Source organism: Phaethon lepturus, unplaced genomic scaffold (genome assembly GCF_000687285.1).
Source record: "Phaethon lepturus isolate BGI_N335 unplaced genomic scaffold, ASM68728v1 scaffold5986, whole genome shotgun sequence".
Taxonomy (NCBI): Eukaryota; Metazoa; Chordata; class Aves; order Phaethontiformes; family Phaethontidae; genus Phaethon; species Phaethon lepturus.
Window position 1 is genome coordinate 16,275 of NW_010544020.1, and position 17,528 is coordinate 33,802.

The window sequence follows — 17,528 nt, forward strand, 5'->3', positions numbered from 1 at the left end:
GTGATCTGATCTGCACAGGATCCCATGATCCACAGACGAGATGAGAGAGTTAGGTACTACAGTGGAAAAAGGAAAAAAAAATGCAAGAGTTCCTTAGTGAGTAACAACGTCACTGAATGTGCACTGAAAGCACATTTGTACTCAGAATATGACAACCTCTCAGGTTTCTCTTCATCATATGGATTGCTAAAAGGCAGGTTATATAGTGCTACCTTGCCCACAGCTAGGCAATAAGGCGTTTCCTCATACTGTCCTGGCATGCTATGTTTTCTTTAATTAATTTGTAAGACACTTCCCTCTTTTTTCCTAAGTGACAGCTCAGAGTTATCCATTCCTCTTGAGGACTGCTCACATCACAGTCAGGCCCTCTGATACCTTTGTCGCTGTGATTCACCTCAAATGTTAGAGGCTTGCTTTCTGGCAGAGTATCTGCTGAGCCTGGGTAGTGGAACAGAGAGTCCACTACACGTCAAGGTGTGTTACCTATCGATTCCCCATGTCATCTATGGAGTAGTCTCAGTAGAGATGTTTTTTATCCTTCCAATGCATGGACATCCAAAGTAGTATTGTGATCTGAGTGTTTTAGTAAATACCTTCTGTGCTATGTGTAGATAATAATGTTTTGCTCAATGTGGCCTCACTGTTATACAGTGGGGACCATGCACCTGGGCTGCTGTATTTGCTGTGCTTTAGTCAGACTCAATGTTGAGTAGAGCTCCACCAGCTTGCAGAGCTTTCAGATGGGAGTGGACCTTAAATAATACCATGGAAGATGAGATGCATGGCATGAAAGATTAACAGATTTTTCTGTGGAGGTTGGATACCAGCTTACTGCTAGCAATTGGGAAGTTGATAGCTGAGGAGTGTTCAGTTAATTTATATTCATTTCATATATATTTTTACTAGAGGCAAGTCTCTGAGCTAGGACGTGAAAATTGCTGCCCTTTCTGATCTGGGGGGCCTGCAGCTCAGTGCCACTGCTTCTCCATTTCTGAGCTGAGTGTGCCTCTGTGTAGCGATGTTTTTCAGCTAGAGAAGGAAAGTCCTTCTTTTACAAGTTAAAAAAAAATGGAGGTAATTCCCATCCCCTCTCCTTTCAGTTCATTCGTCACTACAGCTTTGTATAAGGACAGGACTGAAAAAGTGGTTTTGTTTAATAACAGTTTCTTCCCTCACCCCACTCCTCAAATGTTTACGAAGATTGCAAACATTTTAATGTCTATAGTGCCATCTAGAAACGTTGCCCTGCTTTCTTAAAAAAACAAGAGGGAATAAAGAGACCAAATAAACATGGTAGAAACAAACCATGAGTGATTAACCTCTTCAGAAGAAACCATTTCTGATGCTTGTGTAAGCTGCAGGGATCTGACGGTGTCACAACAGTTGCTCCAAGCAGAAATGAGATGCCTAGTTTGCTGAGTGTGGTGAGGGCTCTTTCTGCTCTCATTTATGTCTAGCTCAGTCAGAAAATGCATTTCTTTGCATTTTAAAACGTGGTTTGTAGTATGCACACCTTGCTTCAGAGTACTGTGTTTTCTTCTCTGTTTCAGGTTACAATGGCAGACCTAATCTTACAACGAAAAATGGAAATGGAAATGGAAAAATAATACCTGGTAACAATGGAAAACCAAGTGGACAGAGAGTAATCAATGGCCCTCAAGGAACAAAGTGGGTAGGGTGACCTTCTCTCCAAATTCAAGATGCTTTGGCCTTTTATTGTACTTATATTTTCATTAAGAAAAAAGAGAACAGTGCCCTGAGTCAATGAAGCTGTAAAGTGAGATTACAATTAGTGCTCTAATTTCGTGTTCCACTGAAATCTAATGACAAATTCTGCATTTCATTATTTGAATTTTAAATTTCTGATTTAAAGCCTGAGGGCTTGAATTTTCAACTACAGCATTACTCCCATCGTTTTGGTGAATCATTTTTTCCTCGAAGTCAGTGGAACTTAGGCTCCCCAGTGACTCGGGGCTTGTCTGCTGTGCAGTGTGAGTGGGGACTGCCTGGGATAGCTGCTGTGAACGACGTGTTCAGCAATGCTTCCCCCAGACTCACGCTCCAGGGAGAAGCTTGTGAGCAAGAGTATAAAAATGTAAAGTTACTCTATAAGTGTTCACGGTGCTTTAAATGCACATATGTAGGCATCTTTAAGCGTTTTGCTGTTCGTACAGACACGTTTCCACTGGTGTTTTCAGAAAAGCTCAGGTGCCATTGATAGGAAAGCCCCACTAGTGCCGATGTGCCCAGATCGTGTCTTTTTAAATCCTTTCCAGTGAGTTTATAACCAAACAACGCAGGGAAGGAACTGGTGCTTCCTGGGTGTTTGCCCAAACACTGAGCAGGAGGAGACAGTGACCAGCCTCCCTGGCGTCTGTAGAGCTGCTCACACACTGCATGACACGTAAAGACATTTATTTTACGGCCACTTCAATCTTACTGTTTGCATTAGAGGAACAGAAGAAGGTGCATCAGGTATGTCATGTTCAAGGGAGGCATTCTGAAAAGCACGCTCAAAGCCCTTTAAATAGACTCCAGAAAGTGGGCTAGAAATGTCCTTGGGAGGCCTTAACGCCTTTTGCATTTTTGAGTTCTGTGGTTCGGTGTATGTTACTTCAGGATAAAACAGGATACAGTTCAGCTATTTTGAGCTGAAATTGCAATGAGGAATGGATTTTAACAGCAGTTACCTCTTGAATTCAATCCAAACTCTCAGACAGATGTGTTTTATGAGGCAGAGGTTTTTCTTCGGTCTCCTACCCCAACTAAAATCTTAGCTACGCTGTTTTCACTACTGTTTCAATCTAAATTAACTAGTTTAATATTTCCATTTTTTCTGATGAGTAGACATCTTGTCTTCAAAAGGACTGAGGGTCATCTTCAAATCAGTATTACAGGAATCCCTTTAGGAGTTGTGCAGCCCAAGAAAATCAAGGGAGTTGCTCTTTTGCACAAGAGCTACAGTAGGTGACATGAATATGGTGGTTGTGCAACTCTGGAGCCCAGCTCCAGGTGTTGTAGCTATTCCTGAACATCACACTTAGCACCTGAATTTCCCCAGGATTTCTGTTGCTGTGACATTTCATTTCACCTCCTCTTGTGCTATCTAAATTTGAATCCATCTATTGCTTTTAGATTGTAGATCTTGACCGAGGGCTAGTGTTAAATGTTGAAGGAAAATACCTCCAAGATTCCCAAGGCAACCCTCTCCGAGTGAAATTAGGAGGGGATGGACGTACAATTGTTGGTAAGTGACAGCTTCCTTCTTACAGAAAAAAATCTACAGTTTTCGTGCACATGGTACAACTCTTTTGAGCTGTCAAATGCTTCAAGCATCCCCAGGTCCCATGCAAGCCATTTGGGGTTTCTTGTACCTGAAAGTCCTGCAGTCAGTGCGTTGCAGGACCTGGGGATGCTTTGGGGCATTCTGTGGAGCTCCTGAGTGCGAGGCAGAAAGAATCACCCAAGTCTATCTCACTTGTATCGGCATGAGAAGGGACTGCAGAACCAAGGGAGAATAAGGATTGATGCTTCTTTATGTCTTTGTACACATAGAAATAATTATGCCCCACCACTAACACTGTACCATCCATACGTATGTGATTTTTTTTTTCTTTTCTGACACTGACCACAAATAGTAAAAAAACCCTGTGTGTGATTTGTGAAAACACTGCTGGTTGCATATCAGTCCATCTGAATAGATCTCTTGAATGCAAATTCAGTGCCTGCTGTTAAACTGGTTACTGTGAATACTTGCAGTATTCAGAATTTGGCACAGAAGTTTATCTGCAGTGACAGCATCTCACCAGCTCATCCCAGTTTTTCCTAGCACATGTTTGACATTAGGAGCAGAATAGGGATTCATCATACCTTTCATCAGCAGTTACAAGACCGACTTGGATTAAATGCAGGCACTGTCTGCATGTTGTGATTCTGAAGTGAAACCTCCCTGCAGTTTTCCCAAAAAATCTTTATCAAACATCTGATAAAAGTGAGCAGCACTGTGGTTTATCTGAGGGTCTTCTGAACCTTTTTACAGCTTCCTTAGACATGGATCTTTTCTGGATAACAGCTTTCTTCTCTTTCAGCTTAGTTACAGGAGGCTGTAATCTTGTTCTCAGTGCTCTTGTGTTGTTAAATATCATGCCATAAGCCTGCAATGGATTAAGAGTGAGAGTTTTTGGGTTTGTTCTTCTCTCCTAGATGAAAAGGGTGCCCCAATGGTGAGTCCTGATGGATTACCTTTGTTTGGACATGGCAGATTTAGTAAACCTGTAGCAAGTGCACAAGATAAACCAATAATAAGCCTTGGAGGGAAACCTCTGATTGGTCTTGAAATGATTAAGAAAACAACCACTCCCTCAACTACTACTACAACAATACCCCCAACAACTACCACAACAACTACTACAACCACTACAACAACTATTGCTACAACTACCACCACCACTCCTGAACCAACCACCACTGAACCACCCACTGAGAAACCACCCCCAACCTGTCCTCCTGGCACCTATGCACAGTATGATGATGAAGGCAACGTGCTGCTGGGGTTCGATGGCCTGCCAGAGTGCAATGCAGAAGGTAACTTCCTTTTGTACTGTTTGAGCTTCTTTGGTTGTGCTGTTTGTACAGTGCAGTTACACAAATGTAAAGTGGGAAAAAGAATTTGCCTCTGAGCATTTTGGTCCGTGTGTTAAGGTAGGAGCTGAGATTAGAGCACCTAAAGAAGGGTTTGGGCGTTAAATGGTTTTTCATTGGAAAATGTCAACTTTCCCCAAAACTGAAGTTTTTTGTGGAAATACGTTGATTTCAGCAAGATTCTTACCTTGTGTTGGATCCAATCTTGTCACGTATATTCATGCACGTGAGCACAAGTATAGGCAGTAGTTTTGTGGTCAAAGCACTCACCTATAATGAAGTCCCCACTCGTTCAGGCCAGGGAAAGACCTGAAGGCACTATACATTTTGTCTATTTTGTGTTTGTTTCTCACAATACATTCTGAAAAGTCTCTCTTTTGAGGCATGGTGGGACCACTTTTGCAAAATGAGATTCTTGTTCTCTTGCCAGCCCTCAGGGATAGAGATTGTCTAGCAGGAATGTAGCACAGCACAAATGAAGCTGGGGAAAGACAACTCTGGCTCTGCACAGATAAGGCAGAGAGTTATACACTAATTTCTTTCTCATCTGAAAATATAAAACAGTGTTCGTACATGTTATTATTTCCCTGTTGCAGTTATACAAGTTTAGGATGTGGTGCCAAACTGAAATCCAAAGTAAACAAATATAAATGCACTAGTGTCTTTGGGCGTTGAGTCTGTTCCTATCATGTTTTATGGTACATGCACCATCCCTGGAAACATGTTTTACTCTTTCATCACCTGAATGTTGCATTGCAAACCAGTTAGCTGCTTATTTTTCAAAACCAGATCAGGGAACACCATGGTAGTCCTTATCCTTTCCATTTGTAGGTAATTTCCAACTCAAACTACAAATGGGCAGTAGAAGCATGGCCATAACCTAAACAAAGGGATGGCAGTCAGACATTTGCCAACTGCAGTGACCAGTTTTAATGGGTAGTTAAACCCCCTAACCTTTACCCCATACACCTGTATCTCTGAAGCCAAAGTAGATTTTCAAGTAGGTCATGTAACCATGGCCTGAGAAGCTGAACTATCACTTTGAAGAGTGCAGAGATATGGAAAGATGTGTTTTCAACAACTCACAGTGAGTTTAAGGATGGCGTCTTTGCAAAGGATCTCAGAAGCAGAAGACTGGAAATTTCCTTACCAGCTACCCTGGGTAAGTAATGAGCCAGAAGTTCTATTGCCTTGTACAGATGGGATTACAATGATTTATAGTGTTAATATTTATCTAACAATTAGCCCCATGTTTGACAGTGTGTATTTATAGAAGTGTGCTTGCACATGAACATATGCATGGATGTGTATGTGTATATATACACACACAAACATACGTATATGAAAATGGCCATCATCATTAAATATTTCTTTGAAGATTTTTGGTTTTCTCATTGATGCTTTCATTGTTCTTAACTGTATTTACCAAAGTGTTACAAATACTGCTGTATATGGTCAGCCTAGTATTTTCAAAGTTGATTATGATTAAAGGGGACCCTGTTTTTCAGTAGAGTTAGAGTCCCTCCCACTCCCACCAGCTTCTTTTGCTTACCTTATACATTGCTTGCATGCTGTGATGTTTCCTCCCTTTGGCCTGTGCTACTTGACACCTGAAGAACCTCTTCTGAGAAAACATATTATAAGAACAATAAGAGGTCCTGAAATATGTCTGGACTTAATCTGAGCATAGTTTCCAGAACCTGAACGACAAAAACCTTTGTAGTATTGCTTTTAGCAGAGTTGTGGGCTGGGAAATTTTCATGTGATTTTATGACCATTTAAAAATATTCTGCTTGGTTATTTTGCCTTTTACCAAATGGGCTTGCTGGATCCTTCAGCTTTCTTAAAGGCATGAATGAAAACTAGTTCTTTTACACAGGCTGTATGTTCAATGAGAACAGCTTTTAAGTCACTCCTAACCTGTCTGGCATTTTGACAATATGTCTGCAAACGCATCAAAGTGTAAAACTGAAAGGACAAAATGGTGCTGGATTTCCACTTCTTGCCTGCAATAGAGCTTGAGCAATATTAATCCCTACCTGGTAATTATGAAAGTTTCTCTGAAGAGTAATTATTAGGATTTTCTTGATCTTCTCCTCTTTTTTTCTTTTTTTTTTTTTTTTTCATCCTGGTGACCTGCCTCAACATTTGACAAATGCAGCAAAACAACCTGCCAGTTCCACAGAGGAACTTGCTTGAGAAGAAAGTCTCTTTGTGGTATTTATTTAATGATGGCTGTCTTAGTTTAACAAGTGCAGTGTCTATTTCAAGATGGATAAACAACTACTTCTTGAGTTATCAAAACATTTAATGCAGTTTTCCTTTCACCATTTCCAAATCATATTTTTATGTTGTCTTTCCCTTTAATCTGAGTCTGGAAAATACTCCAGATCCTTTAATGAAATACTTACTCTGCCAAAGCTTGATATTTTGTTTCTAAGTAAGTGCTTTACTCCCAAACACCCCAGGGCTGCAAGCGCCAAAACCCACCGCCAAACGTTCTACTTAAGCTTTGGCAAATTCACTTACTCTCTGGCAGGATTTTTGCTCGACCCAGCAGAATTTATTGTCAACGTTTCACTAGATTCAGCAGTCTTTAACTTTCAAGAAGGAGTTTGGCCACACAAGCGTGATTTGTCAGTGAAATCAGCTAAACTTTTTTCATGAGCTCACAAGTAAGAAAAAGGTGGAGTCTTAACCGCGTGTTTCATGTGATAAAATCAAGTGATGGTTGCGCAGTCCACTGTCTTTACAGATGCCAAAAGACTATGGCAAGTGGTCCTAGCAGGACTTAAGCTCATTTGGTTCAGGCAGGGTTCACTGAGGAGCTGCAGCGAAGGGTGATGGAGCAAGCTGGAGAACTGCAGCTGGTGTATGTGGAGAAAATTATAAAGCGAGAGGTCTTTTGGGAAGTACCCCTATTGTCTCCATGCCCCATCTAATGCTAAAGAAGTACAGAAGGGGAGTAGAAGAGATTGAACAAGCAAAAAAAAAAGAAAATAAAATTTCTTTATGTTGGATTGTACGTAGGCAAAAGACTAGCTAGCCAGTAGGCGTGAACAAGTTGAAATCTGCCCATGAAGGACTTGAAATTTCTGCATATCTGAGTTTCTTGTTTACTTGGATGTAGTCAAAGATAAGTGCATACATTAAAGATGTTGGTTGATGCTGGCCAACTGTGGTGAGAAGATCTCCAGAATTCAGTAAAGGATCTACTTTGTCACTGACTATCTCAGAGAAGTCAAGTGGCTTCCAAGTGGATGATCTCCTGAAGAGTGGCTGCAGAAGTCTACCATGAGAAAATGTCAGATTTTGCTATATGAAAGTCTGAGAATATTTAACTAATTTCCTGTGTTTTCAAAGCCTTTTTTTGGCATTAAGATCACTACTGTGTATTTAAAAGAAACATTGTAGTAGGCAAAAATCAGTCTTGTACAATAATTGTTGGCTCTAAAAAAAAAAAACCTGCAAAACAAAAATGTATCATTCAGATTCTATTTGTAAACTATTTGACACTGGCAGTTGAAATTTAGCATTGTTCATATTACTGGCTTAGTAAAAATAACATCGTTACTTCCATACCAAGTGTTACAGGAACGTTATCAGTTTCTGTGTAGTATCCTGAGGTCAAAGCTGTCTTTCTCTTGTCTTTGTTCAATCACTGGCCTGTCCCCAGCCCCATCATTTCATCGAAGACTTCTTATGGTACATGCAGCAGGTTCTAGCACAATGCTTTTGCTTTGTTTGCATTGCTTTTCGTGGCTAACCTGAGCTTTGTGTACTCCTTGGCTTCCCTGTACAACATGTGGAGAAATGCATTTCTCAGAGTGTGCAGGGAAGCCTCTGGGACTCACAAGAGAAGGTACTTGATGGGTGATATATCTGGTGCTGGATGCAGAGATATTGAGATAATATATATGAATAGGCATCTGGGAAGTCTGTGGGTGCATTTGCATTGGTTTTTGAGGTGGATCGGGAGAGTGTTTCTGATGTGCACCTCACAGTCCTCTCTTCTTGCCATGCTCTTGTTTGCATCGTGGAGCAATCTCGGTGTGCACAAACTGAATTTCTGTTGGATAAAAGCAGTGCTTCAGGATGACATGTGTGTGCCCCAACCTCTAATGGGCATTCAGTCCCCAGGATCAGGCTAGGGCTAGTGCAAAGTAAAACCCTGGGAAAACAGCACCGGTTACTTCATTCTACAAATCCATTCCTTCTGGGCTGCATTACTTGCTAGCATAGGCACAGTCTTTAAATGTCATGGCTCTGTGGGTTGTTTGATTTTTATTCCCCCGCAAAAGTATTTGAATAGAAGTTTTCAGTTATTTGAATTGCTTGGTTGGTTTTTTGCATATAAATTTTTCACATTTGCTGCTCCTGAAACTATAAAACGTTGTCAAATCCTGACCTGAGCATTACATGGTTGCTGGCAGCCTGCCTTTGCTCCAGAGCTCCCAGGGCCTGGGGCAGAGCTCCTGGAAGGTGCCTTACTCTCTATTTTGAGTAGCAGCCCTGAACCCATTTTCCCCCAGCAAAACTCCTGGCTACTGCAGTTAGCTACTCAGCTGTTGTTCTAAATATGCAGAATGGACTGTCACTGTGTTATCTGAAAACTAGGCAGTTGTCTTATTTCTTTGCAAATCAACTGGCTAAATATTTTGTTTTAAGTTTTATTCCAGAAGTGTTTTACTAGGAGGGTGGGGATGAGACCATTGAATTCTTACAGCATTTTTTCTCTCTTCCTCAATAGATACGTTCTCAGGACTGGATTCAGATGTGACGGCAACTCCAGAGGCATATGTGATATATGATGATGGTACTGTTTAACTGTAAAAGTCTATTACAAGTGGCATGTTTTGAGTTGGGATTTTTCCCCTCTTCTTTCTTTAGAATTGGGTTTGAGGAGCCAGGTTGGTGAATAGAAGCTTAAGCAAGCATTGGTGAGCTGGAAAAGCTTTCCAGAGTCCACATCACGTGTGAAGTTCAAGGGTGCAAAGCCTACTGTTTCTGGACATGAAGGTCCTTTTCTATCTGTCCTGCAGTCTAACAGAAACCTGTTGTGGAAATAAATTATGTTCAGAGCTGGGTCTTACGGTCACCACTTCAATCTTAGACTTACTTTCTCTCGTACAACTTCTAACTCCAGCCCAGTCAAAGTCAATATACTCTTCTAAAATACAAAACCATAGTACTGTCTCAGCCATGGAAACTTGAAATACCTTAGTGAGTTTTTAGCACTCTACAGCACTGTGAATATATTTTTTGTCTTTTTTTTTTTTTGGATGTGCAGCCTGCATTTAGACTATAAAACATGCTCATACTGAATGACATCAGCTATGTATAAAACAATCTGCTGAATTCATGTGGAATTTAAATTAAAGAGATTTGAAATCAGATAAAAGGAGAAGAGTGAAAGATTTTTGCAGTAATATTCACGCCATCTTGATACTATAATTCAAGACACACAAAGCTTATCTGAAGAGGAAGCCTCAAGTCCTAGCACTTAATTATAAGTTTGAACAGGGAATGCAAATTCTCAATTGCTGGCACTAGCATTCACTTTCTGCCTTCACTGACTTCTGATGTTCTGCCCCTTTTAATCCTCAGATTCCTGCTCCTAACACGCATATTAAAGTGGATAAGCACACACCTCTGTTAAACTCAAAGTTTTTAAATAGAATTTATAGTGCTAGGATAATTAATAAGTTTTTTTTTTATTTTGTGCGTGCAGTGCTGGGATATTAAGTCAAACCACCACCACCACCACCACCAACAAAACATTTTAAAAGGGAGTGCAGCAACTGTGAGGAAGTTATCATAGACTTTTTTGCTTCTTATCATGATTGCTTTATACCGAGGCCAACTAAGGAAGTGAGGAGAAGAGGATGGACTAAAAACTGTGCAAGCCCTGCATCCCACTTTCCTTACATCCCCATGAAAGCGGATTGTCCTTCAGTGCACAGGTCTTTTGCCAGGCCTCCCCTTAGAATCACAGCATCATTAAGGTTGGAAAAGACCTCTAAGATCATCAAGTCCAGCTGTCAACCCAACACCATCATGCCCACTAAACCATGTCCCAAAGTGCCAGGGTCCCATGCAGAAAACAGACGCTTTAGCAGTTTAAGCAGTATGAACCAACTCTAACATTTTTGAATGATAACACAGTGTTTTCTTAAAAAGAAATTTTTTCATTCCCTTATCTCCTTCCTTTGGCATCTGAGGGCTGTGGCCAGGGATTCAATTACTGTGCTGTCTCTGGGGATTTTGTGGGGAGGTGGCAGGCAAAGCATGTTCAGAATATTGCTCTATGAATACATGTGTTTATTGTCACCCTTTTTACTTGTGTGAGCTAGGTCTAAATCAGCAACAGCACTAGTATTCTAAGGCACAGACTTTGTGCTCGCTATCCATTGGTTTGGTAGAAACCTTTGCAAGGCTGAGGTGTGACTGACCCTGACTTAGAGGCCTGTAAGGAGTGTGCAGCGGCGAGGGCAGGGTGCGTGGCACTCCTTTGGGGCTGTGGCTGGTGGCAGAAATGTTTCCCTTCTCCTAGTTAAGCCAAAATAACATGAAGCAAACTAACATTTTCATCCTATGTTTCCTCTGAAGATTACGAGTTTTTTGAGAGCACTTTGCCTCCAACCACCACCACTGTCACCACCACCACTGCCACCACCACCACTGCTTCTACGACGACCAAATCAGAAGTTGTCTATCCAGAGACTAGTCTTGTTGGCACCGGCCCTATGTCAGAATATGATATTGCTGGGAAGAAACGGTTCACTGGTAAGGATATCCTTTGATTTATGTAGCTTATTACTTGTGCTGCAAAGAGTTCTTGTTCTAGCAAGGCCAGCCCTTAAGCTGAGACCATCGTGCAAGTATGTCCAACAGACTAGTGTGTGGTCCCTGTAAGGACTGCTACCTGGGAAACCCAAACAGCAGTACTTAGTTGATAGCTTTGATGCTTGCATGTCTACATGTGGATCCACCTGATTTGGTTGAAGCAGTACAAACCTTTTTGTACTCTTTCAGTGTAAGTGCTCTGCTTTGTATCCTGCATTGTGTTTGGTTTAGCTGAAGTCAGTAGAAGAGCAAGAGTGTCTACTCCGGTGCTCAGTTTAGCTCAGCTGCATCACTTTAAGTTCACACCAGTAGTTCAGTCAGTGCAAGTCTCCTTGTAGGTGTGGGTCTTCCTCTGGGCGACCTAATTCTTTTCCACTGGCCCATGCAACCCCAGTGGTTTCACTCACCTTGTAGAAGCATGTATGTCAAAGGTGTGCTTCAAAGTCAAGGAATGAATGGTATTTTGGATATGAACTTTCCAAAACATAAAACCAATAGAGATAAATTTGGCTTCGCTATTTGTGTCTTTGCTCTGTAGAAGGAATTTGGTGAAGGAACCCCCAGAACATTGACATGAGCCATGAGGCTGGCTCCTGTGTATGTGAGCCATTCAGGTGTGTAGGTAGGTGTTGCAGCTGTGACTTCAGAGCTGCACCACTTCGTCAGAGAAGCAACTAGGGGCCAGACTGGAGGGACTTGGAGGCGGTAGTACACTGCATTCCAGCCTCTACCCGAGACTGGTGCCAGCCCAGCAGCCCTTTACAAACCTCTGACATTTCAACAGAGATCAGGTCAGCTGCTGGCTCACATGGTGTTTCAGATGGGAGTTCAGGGGATGGAGAGTCAGCTTTGACTCATGTCTTGCCTTCCCTTCCAATATCCACAAGCTTCACGTGGCTTAGAGTAGAGCTCTGCTGCTGGAGTAAAAGACTTGTTTTTATATATGCCAAGACTTTTTCCAGTGCATCTTCAGTTTCCCTGTCCAAACAATTTCATGATGTTTCTATTCAGCTCTCTCACTGACAGTGCTTCTTGATTCATTTGGCTGGAGAGGCTAAAATTAACTTCATTGCAAGATCTGGAAAAAATGCCTTTAGGGCATGAAATCCAATAAGATAAACCAAGAAATGTTGGTTTATGAACATTTCAAGGCACTAGGGAAATAATATTACCATTTCAATGAATTGTATTATTGCAACTGAATAAACATTTCCAAAGCAATTTTTATAGTCCTTACTTTGAATGTTACAGTGACTTTTAAGGCAAGAAAAAATGGTTTAATCTTTTAATGAACTGAAATGCAGCTCTGGTCAGTATAAAGCTTTTAAAAATAGAAATTACAGGTTGGAAGCAAATGCCTGGAAGGTGAGGACTCATGACTCCTGGTCCCTTAGTGCCCAGGGGACCACAGCGATAATCCTTTTGTTTAACCTGGTCTGACTTCACCTTGGAATTGTTCTTCTGTTGTTTCACTCCAGCTTCAGGATTTTTGTGTAAGAACCCACCACTAAGACCTGGTGAAGTCTTAGACATTGATCTAAGGCCCTGGCAGGGATCTGTTCCCACATGTGGAAAGGCATAGAGTTTGGGTGACATTTCCACCCCACATCCAGAGTAGCTGGAGGTAGAGTGCAGAGGGTCCTGCAGTCAGAACGCTCTCTTCTGCCTCTTGTGGTAAAGACCATCCTTCTGTCTTTGCATAAATTGGGTGAGTGTGGGGCAGACCTGAATATTGGCACCCCGTTCCCTCTGCTCATCAATCAGATTGAGTGCAAGCCATGCTTTGTGGGCAGCAGTGAACTGTCTCTGGGCTGGAAGGGGAAGAAGTTTAAAATGCATCACAAAAATTGACTCTTCCTTTCAGGAAATTGCCAGCCTGTGTGCTACCCTGCAGTACCTACAAACTGCTAACCAAATGCCACCCTTCCCCTTCTCTTCCAGCTCCTTACGTGACCTATCTCAATAAAGATCCAGCAGCCCCCTGCTCCTTGACAGAGGCCCTGGAACACTTCCAAGTGGAGAGCCTCGATGAAATAATCCCTAATGACCTCAGAGAGAAAGAGCTGCATCCCCTGAAAGCCCCTCACAACATCACTGTTGTGGCAGTCGAAGGCTGTCACTCTTTCGTCATTGTGGACTGGGACAAACCTGCTCGAGGAGACATGGTAACAGGTACTCTCCTGAGGGTTGCTCTCCTGAAGGGGAAATGGGAAAGGGGAGGTTTTCTTAATTACCATTTTTACCTTAAACTGAGTCAACAGCTCATGAAGTTCTCACTCTTCTGCATTCTCTGAGGGAGTTAAGCTACTTTCTGAGGAGCAAGAAAGGTCCCTCTGTCATCCCTCAGTGCCAGCCCAACCAGCCCATGCTGGTCCAGATATTCCAAAGATTTTAGCGCTGCTTTTGTGCCAGCGGTTCCGAAAGCACTGCTTCTCACCTGTGATAGCACTTTGCTCTGCTGAGTGCTTCTGCCCCGGGGTAGTGCCCTCAGCTCCACTGCAGGCACCTCCCAAGTCCACCTCTGGAACATCATTCACAGTCAGCTTCAGTCCACTCCCAGCTAAGGTGACTGTGTGGCTGGAGCTGGTCTGGGTTGTGCCTGGCTGTGAGTGTGGCTACAGGAGCAGTCTGCCTGTCGCGGGGCTTCTGGCTTGGTGGTCTTCTGCTTTTTTTGTAAGAAAAAAACGTATCAGAGTTGGTTATCTCCAATGGAGTCTGTGGCCCAGGCTGGCTTGTTTTACTGAAATTCTGCTCAAATACCAGTCTGACAAATGAGGTTCAGGGGTGGGGAATATGTTGAACAAATGTATTAAATTAGATCTCCTTTAATGTCTTTAGACCTTTATGAGAGCCACAGAGAAGCCCAAATGACTTCAAGAATGAATCCCAAAAGCTGCTAGAAAAACAGTACAGTAAATAAATAACAAAAACATTTTAGAAATTCATCAACCCCTGTTTGTCAGTGGACCAAAAAGGTCTGAAATAAACATTGGAAAAGGCGACCGCTTTGGTGCTAATGTTCAGTTTCTGAGGAGCCTTGCCCAGCTCTGCATCTGACAGTGATGGCAGAGGGGTGGGAGCTGGCAGAGCCGACCAATGGTTGGGATAGTTGTTGGGGCAGCAGTAATGGTTGGGAAAGGAGAAGGTGGCACTTGAACAGACCATGTGGTGTCTGTCGCACAGCGTTTCATTCTTCAAGGCTGTTGACCTAGTACCTTACAAAGTGCAGCTTGCACAACATTTTAAAAAAACAGCCACGGTATTTCTAATCATATTAGTTTCTGCACAGTCAGTGTACCACTTAAAGCAGTGAATAGGTTGACTCTGTCATCTTTTTGCCTTTGCTGTGTTTTAAATCAGTATTTGCACCTGGGTACCATCCTCTGATGTAATGCTCCATCATTATTTGCTAATAACAGGAAGTTCTTTTAGCCTGGGATTTTCCAAGACAGTTAGGCATCAAATCACTTTCGTATTCAGTGATGCTTCCACTCCTTTTAACCCACAAAATCTATCAAAACACCTAAGACTTGGGATATCATGTATTTAAAATGTATTTAGAACGCTCACAACTATTTGTCTTTCCCATTTACAGGCTATTTGGTTTACAGTGCATCGTATGATGACTTTTTAAGGAATAAGTGGTCAACCAGGACTGCAGGGACTACTCATTTGCCAATTGAGAACCTGAAGCCCAACACACGGTAAGCGTGTTCATTCTTTTTTAGTTGTGTGGGAGAAGTAAAACAAATTTTGAGAATTGTCAATGGTTTTGCTTGGCCTTAGTAAAAATGTTTATGTTTGATCTAGATTTTACTCATTCTATTTGACAGCAAATTGTTTTATAAACTGCACAGCTACTTACATGATATATTTACTGTGTTAACCCTGGAGCAGATGACTGTGTATACGTGCATATATGTTTGTGTCTGTAAAAAAAAATACTGGTAACTGAGAAAATCTTTTTTTAAAAATGCATTTTCTAGTCTGGTGCATAACTGAATCAAATTTTGGGGGGAAGAGTATACTAAAGTATACCCTTGGTGTGATGTGGCCATTCCCACATACTGGCGTGGCCAACATTTGATACTTAAGGGCTGGTGAGGAGATGTGCTGCTCTCTGGTCTGTTTTCGCTAAGTTGAAGAGGAGGCTTTGTGGTATACAATGAGGCCATGTCAGTTGCTCAGAAGTCAGTTTGGCAGGAGCTTTAGGCCTTTGTCTTGCAAAAAATCTCACTGAAATGGCAGAACAAAAATGCATGCTTTGTGTGATATTGGAATGATTCATGGCAATTGGTTGGGAAGTAAATAGCCACAAAGGGACTACATTAAAATTACTTCTTTTGACAGATGCTCAGTGCCTCATACTTTTCTCAAATTCTGAGTCTGAAATACTTTTGGTGCTGCCTTGGGCTAGGTGATTGCTCTTCATGTGCTGATGTCTACAGTCTCTTAGACGCTGGTAGCAGGTGTTGCGCCTGTATTTGGTAACGTGGGAGATGGACTGGGATTGTGGGCTGGGACTAGCATGCCTCACGATAACAAGCTACAGATCAGAGCATCCGCTCCTAGGACAGGCACATAGGATTTAGAATCGTAGAATGATAGAATCATTTAGGTTAGAAAAGACCTTTAGGATCATCGAGTCCAACCATTAACCTAATGCGGCCAAGTCCACCACTAAACCATGTCCCTAAGTGCCATATCTACATGTTTTTTAAATACCTTCAGGAATGGTGACTCAACCACGTCCCTGGGCAGCCTGTTCCAGTGCTTCACATCCCTTTCAGTGAAGAAATTTTTCCTATATCCAATCTAAACCTCCCCTGGCGCAACTTGAGGCTGTTTCCTCTCGTCCTATCCCTTGTTACTTGGGAGAAGAGACTGACATGCACCTTGCTACAGCCTCCTTTCGGGTAGTTATAGAGAGCAATGAGGTCTCCCCTCGGCCTCCTATTCTCCAGACTGAACAACCCCAGTTCCCTCAGCCGCTCCTCATAAGACTTGTTCTCCAGACTCCTCACCAGCTTCATTGCCCTTCTCTGGACACGCTCCAGCAACTCAATGTCCTTCTTGTAGTGAGGGGCCCAAAACTGAACACAGTATTCAAGGTGCAGCCTCACCAGTGCCGAGTACAGGGGCACGATCACTTCCCTACTCCTGCTGGCCACACTATTTCTGATACAGGCCAGGATGCTGCTGGCCTTCTTGGCCACCTGGGCACACTGCCAGCTCATGTTCAGCCAGCTGTCAACCAGCACCGCCAGGTCCTTTTCCGCCAGGCAGCTCTCCAGCCGCTCCTCCCCAAGCCTGTAGCGTTGCATGGGCTTGTTTTGACCCAAGTGCAGGACCCGCTGAACCTCATACAGTTGGCTTCGGCCCACTCATCCAGCCTGTCAAGATCCCTCTGTGGAGCCTTCCTACTGCCAAGCAGATCAACACTCCCACCCAACTTGGTGTCATCTGCAAACTTACTGAGGGAGCACTTGATCCCCTCGTCCAGATCATTGATAAAGATATTCAACAGAACTTACCCCAGTACTGAGCCCTGGGGAACACTACTTGTGACCGGCCACCAGCTGGATTTAACTCCATTCACCACAACATTTTGGGCTCAGCTGTCCAGACAGTTTTTATCCCAGCAATGCGTATGCCCATCCAAGCCATGAGTAGCCATTTTCTCCAGGAGAATGCTGTGGGAAACAGTGTCAAAGGCTTTACTAAAGTCTAGGCAGACAACATGCACAGCCTTTCCCTCATCCACTAAGTGACTGACCTTGTCACAGAAGATCAGGTTGGTCAAGCAGGACCTGCCTTTCATAAACCCATGCTGACTGGACCTAATCACCTGTATGTGTTGTGTGATGGGACTCAAGATGATCTGCTCCATAACCTTCCCTGGCACTGAGGTCAGACTGACAGGCCTGTAGCTCCCCAGATCCTCCTTCTGGCCCTTCTGGTAGATGGGTGTCACATTTGCTTATCTCCAGTCAACTGGGACCTCTCCAGGTAGCCAGGACTGCTGATAAATGATTGAATGT

General features: G+C 42.7%; 1 protein-coding gene across 1 annotated transcript in view; it reads left to right on the forward strand.

The window, feature by feature from the left end:
• The window catches only part of FNDC1 (fibronectin type III domain containing 1), a gene marked incomplete at its 5' end in the record, with an annotated part of 28,571 nt that extends 13,376 nt beyond the window's left edge, over positions 1-15,195 (forward strand). Inside the window, 8 exons of the mRNA XM_010288534.1 lie at positions 1,551-1,672; positions 3,136-3,247; positions 4,204-4,584; positions 8,501-8,503; positions 9,392-9,457; positions 11,251-11,427; positions 13,429-13,659; positions 15,083-15,195. Coding sequence (XP_010286836.1) covers positions 1,551-1,672; positions 3,136-3,247; positions 4,204-4,584; positions 8,501-8,503; positions 9,392-9,457; positions 11,251-11,427; positions 13,429-13,659; positions 15,083-15,195 — 1,205 coding nt within the window. The remainder of the gene's footprint in view (positions 1-1,550; positions 1,673-3,135; positions 3,248-4,203; positions 4,585-8,500; positions 8,504-9,391; positions 9,458-11,250; positions 11,428-13,428; positions 13,660-15,082) is intronic.
• Positions 15,196-17,528: the final 2,333 nt, after the last annotated feature.